At 67.2% G+C, this 14,884-nt stretch overlaps 7 protein-coding genes across 7 annotated transcripts; 4 read left to right on the plus strand and 3 right to left on the minus strand.

Moving 5' to 3' along the window:
• Positions 1-266: 266 nt before the first annotated feature.
• Positions 267-1,940, minus strand: FA09DRAFT_327566 (NAD(P)-binding protein). Its single transcript, XM_025741446.1, has 5 exons — positions 1,460-1,940; positions 1,304-1,398; positions 729-1,251; positions 509-676; positions 267-451 (listed from the first exon to the last, which is right to left on the minus strand). Exons 1-5 carry the CDS (start codon positions 1,919-1,921, stop codon positions 305-307), a joined length of 1,395 nt encoding a protein of 464 aa, XP_025601123.1. The 5' UTR covers positions 1,922-1,940; the 3' UTR covers positions 267-304.
• Positions 1,941-2,097: 157 nt separating this feature from the next.
• Positions 2,098-5,253, plus strand: FA09DRAFT_327568 (hypothetical protein). Its single transcript, XM_025741447.1, has 4 exons — positions 2,098-2,848; positions 2,905-4,478; positions 4,538-4,807; positions 4,862-5,253. The coding sequence occupies exons 1-4, from the start codon at positions 2,131-2,133 to the stop codon at positions 5,216-5,218; spliced, it is 2,919 nt and encodes a 972-aa protein (XP_025601124.1). The 5' UTR covers positions 2,098-2,130; the 3' UTR covers positions 5,219-5,253.
• Positions 5,254-5,302: 49 nt separating this feature from the next.
• On the minus strand, positions 5,303-6,361 carry FA09DRAFT_293536 (hypothetical protein; the record flags this gene model as incomplete). The annotated part of the gene is made up of 6 exons (XM_025740053.1): positions 5,303-5,401; positions 5,481-5,603; positions 5,673-5,825; positions 5,978-6,165; positions 6,195-6,241; positions 6,303-6,361. 6 exons carry the CDS (start codon positions 6,359-6,361, stop codon positions 5,303-5,305), a joined length of 669 nt encoding a protein of 222 aa, XP_025601125.1.
• A 248-nt stretch (positions 6,362-6,609) lies between these two features.
• FA09DRAFT_327569 (hypothetical protein) lies at positions 6,610-8,058 on the plus strand. The gene is made up of 5 exons (XM_025741448.1): positions 6,610-6,822; positions 6,938-7,271; positions 7,333-7,363; positions 7,420-7,518; positions 7,575-8,058. Exons 1-5 carry the CDS (start codon positions 6,696-6,698, stop codon positions 7,959-7,961), a joined length of 978 nt encoding a protein of 325 aa, XP_025601126.1. The 5' UTR covers positions 6,610-6,695; the 3' UTR covers positions 7,962-8,058.
• A 209-nt stretch (positions 8,059-8,267) lies between these two features.
• FA09DRAFT_327570 (hypothetical protein) lies at positions 8,268-11,607 on the plus strand. Its single transcript, XM_025741449.1, has 6 exons — positions 8,268-8,797; positions 8,856-9,099; positions 9,230-9,267; positions 9,327-9,440; positions 9,498-9,947; positions 10,001-11,607. Exons 1-6 carry the CDS (start codon positions 8,492-8,494, stop codon positions 11,396-11,398), a joined length of 2,550 nt encoding a protein of 849 aa, XP_025601127.1. The 5' UTR covers positions 8,268-8,491; the 3' UTR covers positions 11,399-11,607.
• A 267-nt stretch (positions 11,608-11,874) lies between these two features.
• Positions 11,875-13,460, plus strand: FA09DRAFT_314588 (DUF887-domain-containing protein). The gene is made up of 6 exons (XM_025740772.1): positions 11,875-12,336; positions 12,391-12,453; positions 12,571-12,625; positions 12,684-12,808; positions 12,870-13,000; positions 13,059-13,460. The coding sequence occupies exons 1-6, from the start codon at positions 11,938-11,940 to the stop codon at positions 13,306-13,308; spliced, it is 1,023 nt and encodes a 340-aa protein (XP_025601128.1). The 5' UTR covers positions 11,875-11,937; the 3' UTR covers positions 13,309-13,460.
• FA09DRAFT_327572 (glutathione S-transferase) lies at positions 13,453-14,753 on the minus strand. The gene is made up of 5 exons (XM_025741450.1): positions 14,424-14,753; positions 14,186-14,366; positions 14,015-14,126; positions 13,789-13,955; positions 13,453-13,726 (listed from the first exon to the last, which is right to left on the minus strand). The coding sequence occupies exons 1-5, from the start codon at positions 14,455-14,457 to the stop codon at positions 13,537-13,539; spliced, it is 684 nt and encodes a 227-aa protein (XP_025601129.1). The 5' UTR covers positions 14,458-14,753; the 3' UTR covers positions 13,453-13,536.
• Between the last annotated feature and the right edge of the window lie 131 nt (positions 14,754-14,884).

The following is a 14,884-nucleotide window of genomic DNA, read 5'->3' on the forward strand; positions in this document are numbered from 1 at the left end:
GTGCCGGACTTGCTGCGCCGATAGACAAGCAATGCAACGCTTCACTTGCCTGCTCCCCTTCTGCAGCCTACGTGCGGTCTCTGTGCAGTCGCAGCATCACATCTGGACAAGAAAGCTGCTCGTCATCGAGGTCACTGTGCCTGTGGCCGTCTCGCAGCACTTCCCTGTGTTGCTCCTTGCCGTGCTGCGTGCGCTCGCGCACCTCATTCGCACGACGCTCGTCACACGGACAAGCAACTCGTCGTCAAGATCATCACATTCTGCACGCTCCCGGTCTCGCGCAGCTGCGCGGGACGGCGCCTCTTCACTTGGGGGCAAGCTTGTGGCCCTCCTCCTGCCACCACTGCGCGCTGCGCTTCACTGCCTCCTCCATGCCGACGAGGGGCTCGTAGCCCAGGAGCCTCCGTGCCTTCTCGACATTGTAGTAGCGAGTTGCGCAACTGAAGGTCACCTTCGGGGGGTGAAGTCAGCCTCGCGGTGCACCAGACGCTGCCAGCACGCGCCTCACCTTGAACTGCGTGAACTGCGCCTCGCGGCGAGTCAACCACGCAAAGGTCTCCGACGCGCCGGCGAGCCAGAGGCCGAGGCCAGTGGGAATCGACCAGACCTTCTTCAGGTTCACCGGGTGGCCAGCAGCGGCCCAGAGGGCGCGCGGGAAGTCCCAGAAGCACATTGGCTGGCTTCCGGTGTCAGCTCATGGTGCTGGAGAGGCTCACGCCGGCACTCACTTGACCGTTGGTGATGTGGAACGCCTGGCCCGCCACCTCGAGCGCCGCACCCGCGCCCTCCTCGTCCGCGGCAAAGTCCCAAGTCTGCGGCGCGGGGTTGTCTGCGTTCTGCACCGTGGGGTGGACGAGGTAGAAGAACTGGTCCCACTTGGAGCGCGCCACGGGACGGATGTCTGTGCCAGCCATCTCTCCCGGCTCCAGCTTGCGCTCCAGTTCCTGCTTCGGCAGATCGGCGGCAAAGTCTGGCACACCCGGCGGGCTCGGTCGCTTTTCTGACGTCGGCACGGCGCGCTCCAGCTTGCGCTCCTCGGGCGAGAGGATGCGCGCGGCGATGTGCTCGTGCACCAGCTCGTCCATGGCGTACGGCTCGGCATGCAGCTTGTCGGCGGCCAGCAGGTGCGCGTGCGCGACATTGTCGACGTACGTCCAGTCAAAGAGGTTCGTGTTGTCGCCGAGCTGCACGTTGGTGCGGCCCGCCGCGAGTACGCCGAAGAAGCCCGGCAGCGCCTGGCGGTCGCCGGGGCTGGTGGAGAGGTCAGTGCCGACGCAGCAAAGCCCCTTCTCACGGCACTCACCCGAAGATGCCCGCCGGACGCAGCGAGACCGTCTTGAGGCCCGCCTTGTCCGAGCGCGGCGTGTTGGCGGCCAGGACGATCTGCTCGGCGCGGGCCTGGAGCGCATCGCGAAATGAGCACGGGCAGGGCGCCGGACGTGTCCGCACAGCGACTCACCTTGGTGTCGTTGTAGGCGTCAAACGCCTTGAGCGGGTACGGCATACGCTCATCGACGTTGATCAGGTTGCTGCCGTCGAAAAGCACGCCGGCGGAGCTGGTAAAGACGAGGCTGGTGATGCCGTTCTGCTGGCACGCCTTGACGACATTGACGGTGCCGCGCACATTGACGCGCTCAAAGAGCTCCTTCTGTCCGCCCGACGCAATCGGCGAGGCCGTGTGGATGACGACGTCGGGCTTGAGCTTGCCGAAGAGCGCCACGAGGGCCGCCTCGTCGGTCATGTCGCCCTGGTGGAAGGCGGCGGCGCTGGATGTGGCCGCGTCGGCGGCCGGCGGGCGCACGTCGACGATGAGCACGTTCTTCTCGCCGCGCGCCACGAGGGCGCGCACGATGGCCGAGCCGAGAAAGCCGGCGCCGCCGAGCACGACGTAGCGCTGCTGCGTGGCGGGAGAGGTGGACATGGCGGGGGTGGGGTGGGCGAGAAGGTCGTTCGAGCAGCGACAGCACACGCTTGGCACTCCGCGGGGGCGTGGCTGTTCGCACGGTCCGCACCCGTCGTCACGTGCGCGCACACCGTGCCCAAATTTGGCTGCCCCGAGTCCCGAGCGAGCGCTGAGCGGACCCTCACTCCCCACCACCTGCCTCTCCCTCATCACCACCACCTGCCCTCATGAAGCACAACACTACTGCGCTGCCCGCAGCGCTGCGCGAAGAGCTCGGTCTTGGGCCACAGCAGCGGCGACCGCACCCCAACGCCGCTCGTGGCGGGCGTGGGAGAGGCCGCGGCGGGCTCAGCGTCATTGGCCGGGGCGCCAGTGCCGCTGCGGGCGCGCGCCGTGGCGACCCGCTGCGAGCCGAGCAGCGCGAGCAGGCGCGCCAGGAGGCCAAGCGCCGAGCCATGGAGCAGAACCGCCGCGAGCGCGAGGAGGCTGCTCGGGCTGCGGCGCCGCCGGCACCCAAGGCCGCCACTGCACGCGCTGCTCCACCCCAGGCCGAGGAGCGCAAGCGCAAGCGTGCGGCTGAGCCTCTCGAGCCGGAGCGCAAGCCCAAGCCTGCCAAGGCGAGCGTTGCGTCTTTTGCAACGGGTCAGCGGAAGCACGTCGAGGCGACACATCAGACCCCGCTCGAGCGTCTGCTGGCGCGCTCTGGAGGCTCGAGCAGCGCGGCGGGCCCCTCGTCGCGGCAGCTGAGCACCGAGGAGGAAGACGCGGCCAACGAGCGCAAGCGGCGTGCGCTCCTGACAAAGGCAGAGCGTGAGGAGGAGGATGAGATCCGCTGGCTGGAGAGCAAGGTGGGCAAGAAGGACAAGGCGGAGAAGAGCAAGGGCAAGGGGAAGAAGAAGGACGAGGACGAGGAGGGCATCGACGGCGGCGATGATGGCCTCGACGGTGAGTAGCGCACGTGCGACGAGGCGGCTCACAGCTCATTTGGCGACGCCTGGCAGACTTCATCGAGGACCTCGACCGCTTCTATCCCGGCATGTTCTCCGACACGGAAGACGAGGGCAGCGAGGGCAGCGACGGCCAGAGCGAGTCTGATGACCCCGCATCAGACGCCGAGATGTCAGACGTCGAGTTCCCTGCCGAAGACGAGGACCAAGTCTTAGCCTCAGACGACTCTGATGACGATGCAGATCTGGCCGACTGGGACGCTGCGATGGCGAGCACAGATGAGAGCGAGGAGGACGACTCTGCTGAGGACGACGCCAGCGAGCCAAGCAGCAGCGGCCGCGCGTCTGAGAACACCGCCCGGTCGAACCCGGCAGCTTCGGCCTCTGTCGCAGCGACTGCACCTCCGTCGGCGCCGACTGGGCGCTACGTCCCACCAGCAGCTCGTGCCGCCGCCGCGGCCGCAGCAGCCGCGTCCGGCGACGTCGAGGCCGTGCAGACAGCAGCACAACAAAGGCTGCGGCGCCAGGCCAAGGGCTTGCTCAACCGGCTCGGCGACGGCAACATCGAGTCGATTCTCGGCGAGCTCGAGGCGCTGTACCGCGACAACTCGCGCGCCGAGGTGACTGGCGCGCTGATGAGCCTGATCCTCGGCACTGTGGGCGCGCGCTCCGACCTCGTCGACACCTTCATCATCCTCTACGCCGCTCTCATTGGCGCGCTGCACCGCGTTGTCGGTGTTGAGTTTGCGGCCAGCTTGCTGCAGGCCTGCGTCGACGAGCTGCTGAAGCAACACGCAGCCTCTCTCGCGCTCGACGAGGCAGATGGCGAGAGCACTTCAAAGGAGGCGACCAACCTCGTCGCGCTGCTGTCGGCGATGTACAATCTCGGCGTGCTGGCCACTCCGCTGATGTATGACCTCATGCGGCTGTTTCTGGGCGTTGAGAGCGCCGGCTCTTCGCCCGCGCAGATGCGCGAGGCAGACGTTGAGCTGCTGCTCAAGCTCGTCAAGAGCTGTGGTGCTCAGCTTCGGCACGACGACCCCACCTCGCTGCGCACCATCATTGACGCTGCCAAGGAGCGCGCCAATGCCGCGAAAGCCGCTGTGCAGACGGGCGCTGCAGAAGCAGGCTCGAGCCGCACGCGGTTCATGCTTGAAGCGCTCGCCGATCTCAAGAACAACCGCGTCAAGGCCACTGCTGCTGCCGAGTCCTCGCCCGCGGGCCAGGCCATCTCGCGCATGAAGAAGTTCCTTGCCGGTCTGGGCAAGAAGCGCACGCTGCGGGCACACGAGCCTCTGCGGGTCGGGCTGCGCGATCTGCGCGAGGCCGAGACACGGGGCAAGTGGTGGCTCGTCGGCGCCGCCTGGGCGGGACACGGCGACGCAGATGATGCAGAGGGCGTCACTGCCGCACGTCCGCTGCGCAGCAAGGAGGACGACGGCGCCCAGCAGGCACTGCTTGCTGCGGCACGGGCGCAGGGCATGAACACCGAGGCCCGACGCAACATCTTTGTCGTGCTCATGAGCAGCGAGGACTACGCGGACGCCTCGAACCGCCTGCTCAGCCTCAAGCTCAACGACACGCAGCGGCGCGAGATCGTGCGGGTGCTGCTGCACTGTGTCGGCGGAGTGAGTTGCGCAGCATCACGGCTCGCAATGCATTGGCTGACGCTCCACGCCCCTTGCAGGAAGCCACGTACAATCCCTACTACTCGCTCATCGGCGCACAACTCTCAGCCGACTCCACGGGCACGCGCATCACGATGCAGTTCTGTCTGTGGGACTTTCTGCGCACGCTGGGCGAGCGGCAGGTCGGAGGACGCAGCATCGTCGAGCGTGAAGAGGACGTGTCGGACGCCGAGGAGCCTGACGCCGACACGGAGCGCAAGGCGGCCAACATCGCTCGCGCCTACGGATGGTGGTTTGCAAAGGGCTCGCTCAGCCTCAATGCCCTCAAGGTGAGAGTGCGAGCCTGCCTGAGCGCCTCGTCTGCCGCTGACATGCTCCTGCAGACCGTCAACTTCGTGACGCTGAAGCCAGCCGGCATTTCCTTCCTGCGCCTCCTGCTGGTGCACACGCTGCTCTCCACGCAAGTCTCCTCACCCGCGGCCACGCTCCGACCCCGCGCGCTCGCTGCAGCCACAGGCGAGCGAGCGCCCATCGAGGCGCTTCTCGTGCGCGGCACAGCCGGCAATGTCGAGCTGACAAAGGGCCTGCTGCTCTTCCTCGAGCGCGACATGGGCGCTCGTGACCTGCGCCGCGTCGTCGGCGGCAAGAAGGCGGACGTCGGCATCGTGCGCCGCTTGGAGTGGGCTGTGCGTGTGGCCAAGGACTGCGTCGCTGTCGGCGCTACTGTGCGGCCATTCTGAGCAATAGCATAGCTATCACTCGCGCTCTCCTCCCAGAACTGCATAAGAGTGCCGGTGACTGTGTGCATTGCCTGCCCTCGATATCTATGCCGCAATGGCGACGCGCTCCTCCTGCTCTTCCTCCTCGTGCGCAGGCACGCGCTGCGGCTGTCGCACCGGCTCGGTCGTCGGCGCGTCGGGCAGCTTGGTCTGCAATGGACGAGATGGACTGAGCCCGGCATCTGACGCTGGCGTGCTCTGCGCTGCGACTCACCTCGGGCACCTGGACCACAGGCTCCGCCTCGCCTCTCTCGCGCCTCGCCTCTGCCTCGAGCGCCGCCAGCTCGTCGGCCACTTCCTCCTCCTCCTCCGCCGTCATGCGACTCGACAGCATCTCGTCGATCTCCTACAGTCAAGCGCGCAATGCGTCAGCTCGGTTCACCTGACGCAAGGCAACAAAGGCACAGCGACGCACCTTCTGATACGCCACGGCATCGGCCGTCTCGCTCATCAGACGCTCGACACTCTCGGGATTGAGCTCCTTGTGGATCTCCTTCAGCACGGCATTGCCTTGCTTGAGGCCATGCATGACCGAGACTTCGATCTGCGCGAACTCGATGGTGGAGACCTGCGGGATGCGCCGTCAGCCTGAGCGCCTGTAGCCAGCACTGTAGAGCGCTCCGCAGAGCAGCGGCGCACGCCCTGCGGCCGATGAGACGCCTGACCACGTCCCTCTCGCCGCCTCCAACTCGCTGCGCCCCCATACACCAGCAAGCTCACCAGGCCCTCGAGCGTCTCGAGCTGCGTGTCCGTCTTTGCAATCATGCCCTCCTGCCACTTGCGCCTCCGCAGCGCCGTGCGTGCACGCTCCTTGTCGCCGCGTGCCAGGGCGGCGCGTGCGGCGGAGTGCTCTGCATCGAGGACGTACTGCAGCTGCGCAGGAGGCGATGCGGCGTCAGCGCTGTGCTCTTCGCAGGCAACGGCGAGAGAGACGGACGCGCCTTCTTGCGGTACTGCTTGACCTTGTCGCGCTGCAGCTTGAGGCTGGAGCGGCGGCAGGTCAGCAGCATGCTCTCCACCGCAGCGACACGTGTGCGCAACGTACTCGAGCACGGCACGGTCCTGCGCCGTGATGGCAGGGCCCTTGGAGGAGGAGGCACCCATGGCGACGGCAGGTGGATGCGGGGTAAGGAGCCGACGCCATCGGCGAGCGCGAGGTTGAGGGTCTGGCTCCGCTTGGCGGCGCGCGTGGCTGCTGTCCCGCATCCCGCGCCGCGCGGCGCCGCGCCGGCGGCGCCTGCGACACGACGTCACCGGCGCAGCGCTCCGGCCGGGCAGCGCCGCACGCTGCGCGACAAGGGAAGGAAGCTGCTGCTGCTGCTTTGCGTCCGCTCCTCAACTCTCAGCTCTGCTCCTTCTCGTTGCTGTGCCTCCTCCGGACTCGCCGCCTCCACAGTCTCCTTCTCCGCCGCTTCTCCTCTTTGCAGCCCACTGAGCCATGTCGATGCCCGGCGACGACCGCGTCGAGGAGGTGCTCGAGGACGGCCCCGCCCGTTACGCCGCCTACGCCAACCGGCTGCGCACGCTGCTCGTGGCGTCGAGCCGCTACGTGGCATACTCTTCCGGTGAGCATGCGCCTTTGGGTGTGGGGGCGCAGGGCGCGCAGGCGGGCATGCACGCCGCGCGGATGGAAGTCGCTGCTTGAGCGCCGAAGGCTGCACACTCACGCTGCTCGCCCAGACATTGGCGAGGCCTTCCGCCCTCTGACCTCTCCCGCCTTTGTGCGCGGTGCCTATGCCGTCTCCTGGCTCTACCTGACTGGCGACGTCGGCTACGCGGGCTACAAGGCGCACCAGCAGTGGGCCGCCGGCGCTCCCGCCGGCGAGGCCGCGTCCGCAAAGGCCTTCAACGCGCTGCCGGAGAGCGAGAAGACGGAGCTGCGCCGGCGCGCCATCGCCTCGGGCGACAAACCGCCGGCAGAGGGCACGCTGGAGGAAAACTCGCAGCAGCATGGAGAGTTTGGACACGTGGGCCTCGTCATGGCCCGTCGTGCCGTGTTCCAGAGCATCGCCTCGTGAGTCCGCCTCGAAGCCTGCGAGCTGCGCAACTCTGCTCACCTCGCTTCCTGTCATCAGCATGGCACTGCCAGCATTCACCATCCACAGCGTGAGCTGCTGCAGCTCTCTATCTGTGCAGGCGCGTGCTAACACCGTCGCCTCCAGATCGTGCGCTACTCGGCCCCGCTCTTTGCCAAGTCTGCCTCGCAGCGCGTGCGCGCCTCGGGCCCTACGGTGGCCGGTCTTGCCTTTGTTCCCGCTCTGGTGAGCGCACACGCTTCGCCTCTGCCGCGGCGCATCGTTGACCTCTTCGGTTCCAGCCGTACCTCTTCGATCACCCCGTCGAGAAGGTCGTCGACACCGTCTTCGACCGCATCGAGGAGACGTTCATGGGCAAGGGCAAGAACCCGATCCTCGCCGCCAAGGAGGCGCTGCACGACGGCAAGGAGAAGCTGCAGGAGGGCGCCGAGAAGGCCAAGCATGAGGGCGCACGCCTGCGCGACGAGGCGAGCGAGAAGTTCGACGCGGCCAAGGCGCGCGTGCAGCAGGGCGCTGATGAGGCCAAGGCACGCATGCAGCAGGGCGCCGATGAGGCGCAGAAGCAGGCGAGCAAGGGTGGCGAGGAGGCCAAGAGCCGCCTGGAGATGCTCCGGCAAAAGGCCAGCCAGCTGAAGGATGGCGCGGCGGACAAGCTCAAGACGGAGTGAACGCGCGTGCGGAGAGCGATAGAGGTAACCGGTGCTCCTTCTTGTTTACACGAATGCGGCGCCCTCACTTAATGCAATGGATGGAGCTGTAGCCGTTGCTGTCGCCAGGCAAAGGCCAGGGTTTGAGGCGAGAAGCTGAGGGCGTCCTGCCCACGTGTGGAGGTGTTGGTCTGGTCGCTCGTCGCGCGCCTCGCGGGACTCGGGGCAGGCCGCCAGCGCCGCGCGCGTTGCTGACGAGCGCCGCGAGGGGTGGCGCAAGGATGAAGGCGCAGCTCGGCGCCAAAGGGCCCCTCTTCCTCTCCCCCTCCCCACCGGCCGCCACCTGTTCCACTTTACCACGCGCGGCTCCGCGCCGTCGCCCCTAGCTCTCATTCAAGTCCGCTGGCCGCTCTAGAGTGACCCTTCCGTCCGTCCGCCGCCAGGTCTCGCTGCATCACTCCTTTGGCTGCTTCTTTTCACTCTTCTCCACGTCCGCCTCTGCCACACCCAAGTCTCGACCGCCTCCTCGACCTCGACTCCCCTGGCTCTCCATGTCGGACGCGCTGCCCGCTTTCGGGCCACAAGCGCGCTCCGCCGCCATCGCCGCCGGCGCCTGTGTGCTGCTCGGCGCCGGCGTCTACCTCTACCCGCGCAGCGCCAGCAGTGCCGCTCCTCGCGACGAGCCAAGGAAGCAAAAGTCACGCGCCAAGGCAGCTGCCAGACGCGAGAATGCACAGAGCGCCAGCGACGATGACTACGACTCTGGCTCGGCATCGTCGAGCCCGAAGCGCGCTGCGCTGCCGCTGTCAGCGGGGCCGCCGGCGTTGAACCCGGTCGCCATCTTCTGGGACGTCGACGTGAGCGCTGCCAAGCTTCGCTCAGATTACTTCACAGGCTCACGCGCCTTCATCGCAGAACTGTGCTCCGCCGACCGGCTCCTCAGGCCGCGCCATCGTGCAGTCGATTCGCAAGGCGGTGCAGAGCGTCGGGCCTGCCTCCGTTCGCGGTCCCGGCGACGGCGGCGAGCCTTTGGCTGCCTCGGGCCCAATCGTCAGCTTCAAGGCGTACCTAGAGATGAGCGATGCGTCGGCGGCGCCCAGTCAGGCACAGGTGAACCTGCGCAGCGAACTGCAGGGCTGTGGTGTCAGCTTGATAGACAGTGAGTCCGCTGCGACGTCTCCTGTGCATCGAGGCCGAGGCCTACGCTCGGTAGAGCTGTGTTGTGGCTCGCTGTGGAAGCCACGCAACGCAGGGGCGCATAGCCGGTATACTGACCTGTCAACCTGCAGCACCCAAGTCCGGGCGAAAGGACGTGGCCGATAAGATGGTGCGCCAGGCGCTGCGACACATGACGCGCGAGGCGCAGGCTGACACCAGCCTCTGCAGCTCATCACCGACATGCTCGCATATGCGATTGACCAGCCGAGCCCTGCGCGCATCGTGCTCATCTCCGGCGACCGGGACATGGCGTATCCGCTGGGCTGCCTGCGCAACCGAAGTGTGAGTGTGCCCGGTCGTTGCGCAACGAGCGTGATGCTGACGCTGGAGCAACTGCAGTACTCAGTGCTGCTCATCACGCCGCCCGTGGGAGCGCCACCAATTCTGGAGGCAAGTGCCAACGTCTGCCTGCGCTGGAGGCAAGACGTGCTGGGTATGGAGGTGAATGGCTACGGGCGGCCCTACTCTGGCCCTTCAGCTGGCGTGAGTAGCCCAGCAAAGCGTCCGACCGCAGCACCCGTCGTCGCCGAGACGCCCAAGGCGCAGAAGTCTAGCACCAACCTGCATCTCGCTGCGGGCGCCTCGGCATCAAAGTTCATCACTGGGCCCGGCGGCCAGCCCGTCGCGCCAGTCTTTGCTCCGCTCGTGCAAGTGCTGGAAGACTTCCGCAAGGACGGCAAGCCGCGCCCGCTGCGCACTTCCGTCTCGATCAAGCTCCTGTCGGCAGACAGCCAGATCTATCAGAAGGCAGGCGCCGCCAAGTGGAGCGACTACGCCGCTGTCGCCGAGGTGAGCCGCTCTGCCTCACGTCTCGTGCTCCCAGCTGATGGCCTCGTCCGCAGGCCGCCGGCTACATCACGCTCGGCAGCGCCGGTCACCCCGGCAGCGAGTGGGTGGCGCTGCGCTCGATTGCTGCGCCAGGCTCGCCGCTGCACGGATCGCCCATCGCGCCTGCCACGCCCTCCACTCCTGCAGCATCCACACTGTCGAAGACGAGCGCCGCGCTCCGCTCTGGCGCGGCGTCCGCACCTCCCACGCAACCCAAGTTCATGGCTGTGGAGAGCGAACGGCCGAAGTCGGCCCTGCCGAACCGCGCCGCGTCGCCGGTCAAGCAGCTTGCACGACCTGAGTCGCCCGTCAAGCGGCCGTCTCAGCAGGCCGTGCCTACCGCCCCTGCCGCAGCCGCAACCTCGTCGCCGCTGAAGAAGACTGCTTCGAGCACCGGAAGCGGCGCTCCCGCCGCACCCGCAACCGCAAAGCCGCTGCCAGGCTTTACGCTGGCCGACTTTGAGAAGCTCATGCCGTGCCAGCCGTCGGGCGGCCTCGCGCCAGTGCCCTTCTTCCCGCTCGCCAACTACCTGGGCAACGCGCGACGCGATGGCAGGATGGTGGTGCCCGCCGAGACGCTGCGCAAGTATCTCATGACGAGCACCAACGTCAAGCACACACGACTGAGCAACCTGGCACGCTCGCCCGATGCTTGGCTTGTGCTCCTGCAGCGCGCAGAGGAGGCCGAGGTGCTCGTCATTGACGCGTCTTCGCCGGAGATGGCCACGCCCCTGCGCCTGCATCCGCGCCTCGTCGTCGACAAGAAGCCGAAGCGCGGCGCTCGTAGCACCGACGGAAGCGCTGGTGCGGCGACCGAGTCGGATGACTCGGACGATTCGGAAGACGGGAACAGCGAGGAAGCTGCTTCGGTCAAGGAGACGCCGGCCGCTGCTGTCAAGAAGACTACCGCCGCCGTCGAGGAGAAGCCTGCGGCCATCAAGGAGACGGCCGCCGAGACGCCTGTCTTCAAGGACCCGCCGGCCGCCGTCAAGGACACACCGGCCGCACGACCGATTGCGCCGCTTCCGCGCTCCGGCACCTCGACCCCCACTCCCGAGGCGGCCGCGAGTGCCAGTGCCGCGCCTGCCACGCCCGACGTGCGAGCACGCGCCAACTACAAGCCGTTGGTGACGGTGCTGGTGCGTCTGCGCAAGGAGACGGGCCAGCGCGAGGTGCTGCGCTCCAAGGTCGGCCTCGAGGTGGTGCGTATCAACCCCGCCGCCTCGGCGGCCGAGTGGTACGCGGCGCACGGCGCGCCCGAGGGCTTCCGCCAGTACACGCAGCAGGCGCAAGAGGCGGGCTTTGTGCGCTTCAGCCCGCGCGGCACGCAGAGCGGCTACGAGTGGATCGCGCTGGCGCCGAAGTACGAAGATATGTTCTTCAGCAGCGAGGAGGGCCAGACCTCCGAGTAGCGGCGCCCTACCACGCGTAAGAGCGCTCTGCCGGGCAACGTCGGGCGCTGTCCTATGCCCTCACTGGTGTAGGCAGACATCCGACTCGTCGCGGCCGGCATGCTCGTCGCGACGACGAGCGACGCAGCTCTCCGTGCACCCACGTCGCTCCCACCTACAGCTCGTCGCGCCTAGCATATTCACTTGATAATGCTTCATCCATCGTCGTGCCCTGCCGCTTGTTCCTTGCCTGTGCGATGCGCGGTAGTGATGGACGGGAGTGAGGCCGAGAGGCGTGCGTGCCCGAGGATGCACGTCGAGGTGGAGGCACGGTAGCCGTCGTTGGGGCCAGCGTGATAGCCGGCGGGCGAGCGGGCGAACGCGACGCGAGAGGCGCGCAGGCCGCGGATCGCCGCGCCCCTCGCCCGCCTTCGGGCTCCGCGAGCGCACGGGCGGCGTCTGGATGGCGGCCGCGCCCGATGCCTGCCACCCGGCGTTGTCTTCCTACCACCACCGCCATACTCAGCTCCCAGGGCGCACCCGGTCTGCTCGCGCACGCCATGGTCGCCTTCTCCATCCCCGATGCCGGCGCGCTGGTGCAGCCGCTGGCGGACCGCTTCGGCCTCTCCGTGCTGCCGCTGCACGCCGGCACCATCGTCAAGTCGCTGGCCTTCTGGGTGTCGCTGCAGCTGCTCTCCTCGCACCTCTCGCCGCGCCTCTTCCCCACCATCTACCCGCAGCTCAAGCGCTCCACGCGCATCTCGTGGGACGTGCACTTTGTCGCGCTCGTGCATGCCGCCCTCATCACGCCGCTCTGTGCCAAGGTGTGGTACGACGTGTACAGCGACCCCACACACCCCATGGCACAGCGCCGCATCTACGGCTACACCTACGAGGCGGGCACGGTGTACGCCATTGCCATTGGCTACTTCATCTGGGACTCGGTCGTCTCCATCCTCGTGCGTGGCCAGGCGTGGGCGTGGCCGCGGGATGCGCGCTGACCGGCTCCGCAGTACGACGGGCCGGCCTTCGTCGCGCACGGCCTCGTGGCGCTCTCGGCGTTCGTGCTTGCATACGTGAGTGCTTGCCGGTGCAGCGCGACGCAAAGACGGCCGCGCGCATAGAACCGTTGGCCTGAGGCTGCCCGAGGCCCCGCGTCCCTCATGCCCATAGCTCACACGTCGCGTGCACAGCGGCCCATCTTCATCTACGACGGCCTGGGCTTCCTGCTGTGGGAGCTGAGCACGCGTGAGAAGCTGCCTGCTGCGCTGCAGCGAACCTCAGCTGATGTTGCGGCGCCCGCCAGCGTTCCTTAACATCCACTGGTTCCTCGACAAGTGCGGCAAGACGGGCTCGCGTGCGCAGCTCATCAATGCCGTCTTCCTGCTCTCGACGTACGTCCTTGCGCGCCTGACGTTTGGCGTCTACAATGTGAGTGCATGTGCTGTCCCTCCCACAGCCTCCTGGGCACCTCTGCTGACGCAGCCCGCAGTCCTACTCGTGGTTCATGGAGGTCAACTTCCCCGCCGTGCCGCACGTGCCCGCGATTCCGATGTCGTACCGCGTCTACTACACCGTCGGCAACATCACGCTCAACACGCTCAACTTTGTCTGGTTCCGCGCGTGCGTGCAGCTGCCTGTTCTGACGCCCGCAGCCCTGGCTGACGCTGTCTGTCCGCAGCATGATCCGCGCCGTGCAGAAGCGCTTCACTACCAAGCCCGACGACAGCTCCAAGAAGATTGACCCCAAGGCAGTCGCGCAAGGCAAGCAGGGCGTGAAGCTGGGCGTGCAGGGCAGCTCGGACGAGCCGTTTGAGAAGGAGGCGGGCGTCGGCCGGCCTGGGCGCGAGGCCTTCGAGCGCGCAGACGTGGGCTCGTACGGCGGAGACCGCGAGGCCAGGTGGCGCAAGGCGGCCAAGTCCAAGTCCTGATGGGCTCGCGCATGGGAGCGCCATTTGCTGGGCACCCGGACAGGAAGGGAGAAAGGGCATGGCTCAAGGCGCAGCAGGCAGAGAGGGCTGCACGTCAGCGTCCGCTTGGGCCACGGGCCGCAGGAGCATCTCTCCAGGTGGAGATTGGAAGGGAAGGAAGCAATCAGATTATAATTTGGCTGCCAGCGAGGCAGCCTCGAGCCTCAGTGCTGCGCCCCTCGCTCACGCCTAACCGGCGCCGTGCACGAGAGAGAAGTCGTGCTTTGCGCCCTCGCGCACGGTCTTGTCGTACGCGGGCCGCTGCTCCATCTCGCGCAGCCACGCCACGATGGTGGGGTACTTGCTCTCTGCCTCGTGGCTCTTGAGCGCAATCTCCTTGCCGAAGATGTACTCGGCTGTGAAGGTGAAGGAGATGTCGCTTGTGGCGCCGTGCGTGTCAGCGCGGAAGCGAGCCTGCACAAGCCGGAGCTGCCTACGCACGCAATGCTCAGCTTGTCGCCGACGATGAACTTGGGGCCCGACGCTCGCTTCGCCAGCTGGTCCTCGAGGAACTGCAGGTCGTTGAGCACGTTCTTTGCCGCGCTCGCCTCGAGCTCATCGGCATGGTCGGGCGTGAACCAGCGGGCGTAGATGATGGCCAAGGCGTGCTGATGCGGACGCGCGTGTCAGCTTGTGTGAGGGCCACAGCAGCCGAAGGGCAACTCGCCAGCATCGTCGACTCGCTGAAATGCAGCCAGGCCAGCACCTCTGTGCGAGCAGCCCAGTCCGAGGTACCGGGCAAGAAGCCCTGCTCGGCACCGTAGCGTTCCGCCAAGTACCTATGCATCAGGGCATCAGCGTGCCACCTCACGACTAACCGAGGCACGAAGGCACGCACTGCAGGCAGTTGCCGCTCTCCCACACCGTCAGCTCGCCGTCCTGCAGCACGGGACTCTTGCCGAGCGAGAAGTTCGAGTCGCTCTTCATGCTTGCGGGCGCCCGCTTGCCGCCTTCGCGCGGATAGGTGTGCAGCTCGAACTCTTGCCCCAGCTCGGCGAGCAGCCAGTGCACGCGGAACGCTGTGCAGAGAAGGTCAGCCAGCCCTCGTCCGATCATGTCGGCTCCGCGCTGCTCACCGCGCGAATTGTCGAGCGACCAGAGGGTGATCATGGCGGTGTCTTGATTGTGAGGCTGATAGGGTGTGCAGAGAAGGAGCCGCGGCCTCGCATTCGCCGCACGTCGTCAGCGATGTGTGGCTGCACAGTCGCCGTGAGTCGGGGTCGAGTGGAGGCGGGGAAGCATCCGCTGCCGCCGGTGGCCGAGGCGCCTATCATGCACGCCGCGTGGATCTCAGCAGCGAGACTCCGGCACTGCGCCGCCTCCGACGTCGAGCTTGCATCGGGCGCACACAGCGCCGACGACCATGTCGACGCTGCGAGCCAAGGGTGTGGTGGAGATGGACGGTCAGGGCGCTTGAAGGTACTGAGCTGCCAGCAGCAACAGGCGCGCGACGCGGACACAGGCGGCGTGCCTGCGCGTCGCCGCGCGCGCGGACCACCCCTCGCCGCGTGCGCGTGCGGCCTGCCGCGCACGAGAG

Source organism: Tilletiopsis washingtonensis, assembly GCF_003144115.1.
Source record: "Tilletiopsis washingtonensis strain MCA 4186 unplaced genomic scaffold FA09scaffold_2, whole genome shotgun sequence".
Classification (NCBI taxonomy): Eukaryota; Fungi; Basidiomycota; class Exobasidiomycetes; order Entylomatales; genus Tilletiopsis; species Tilletiopsis washingtonensis.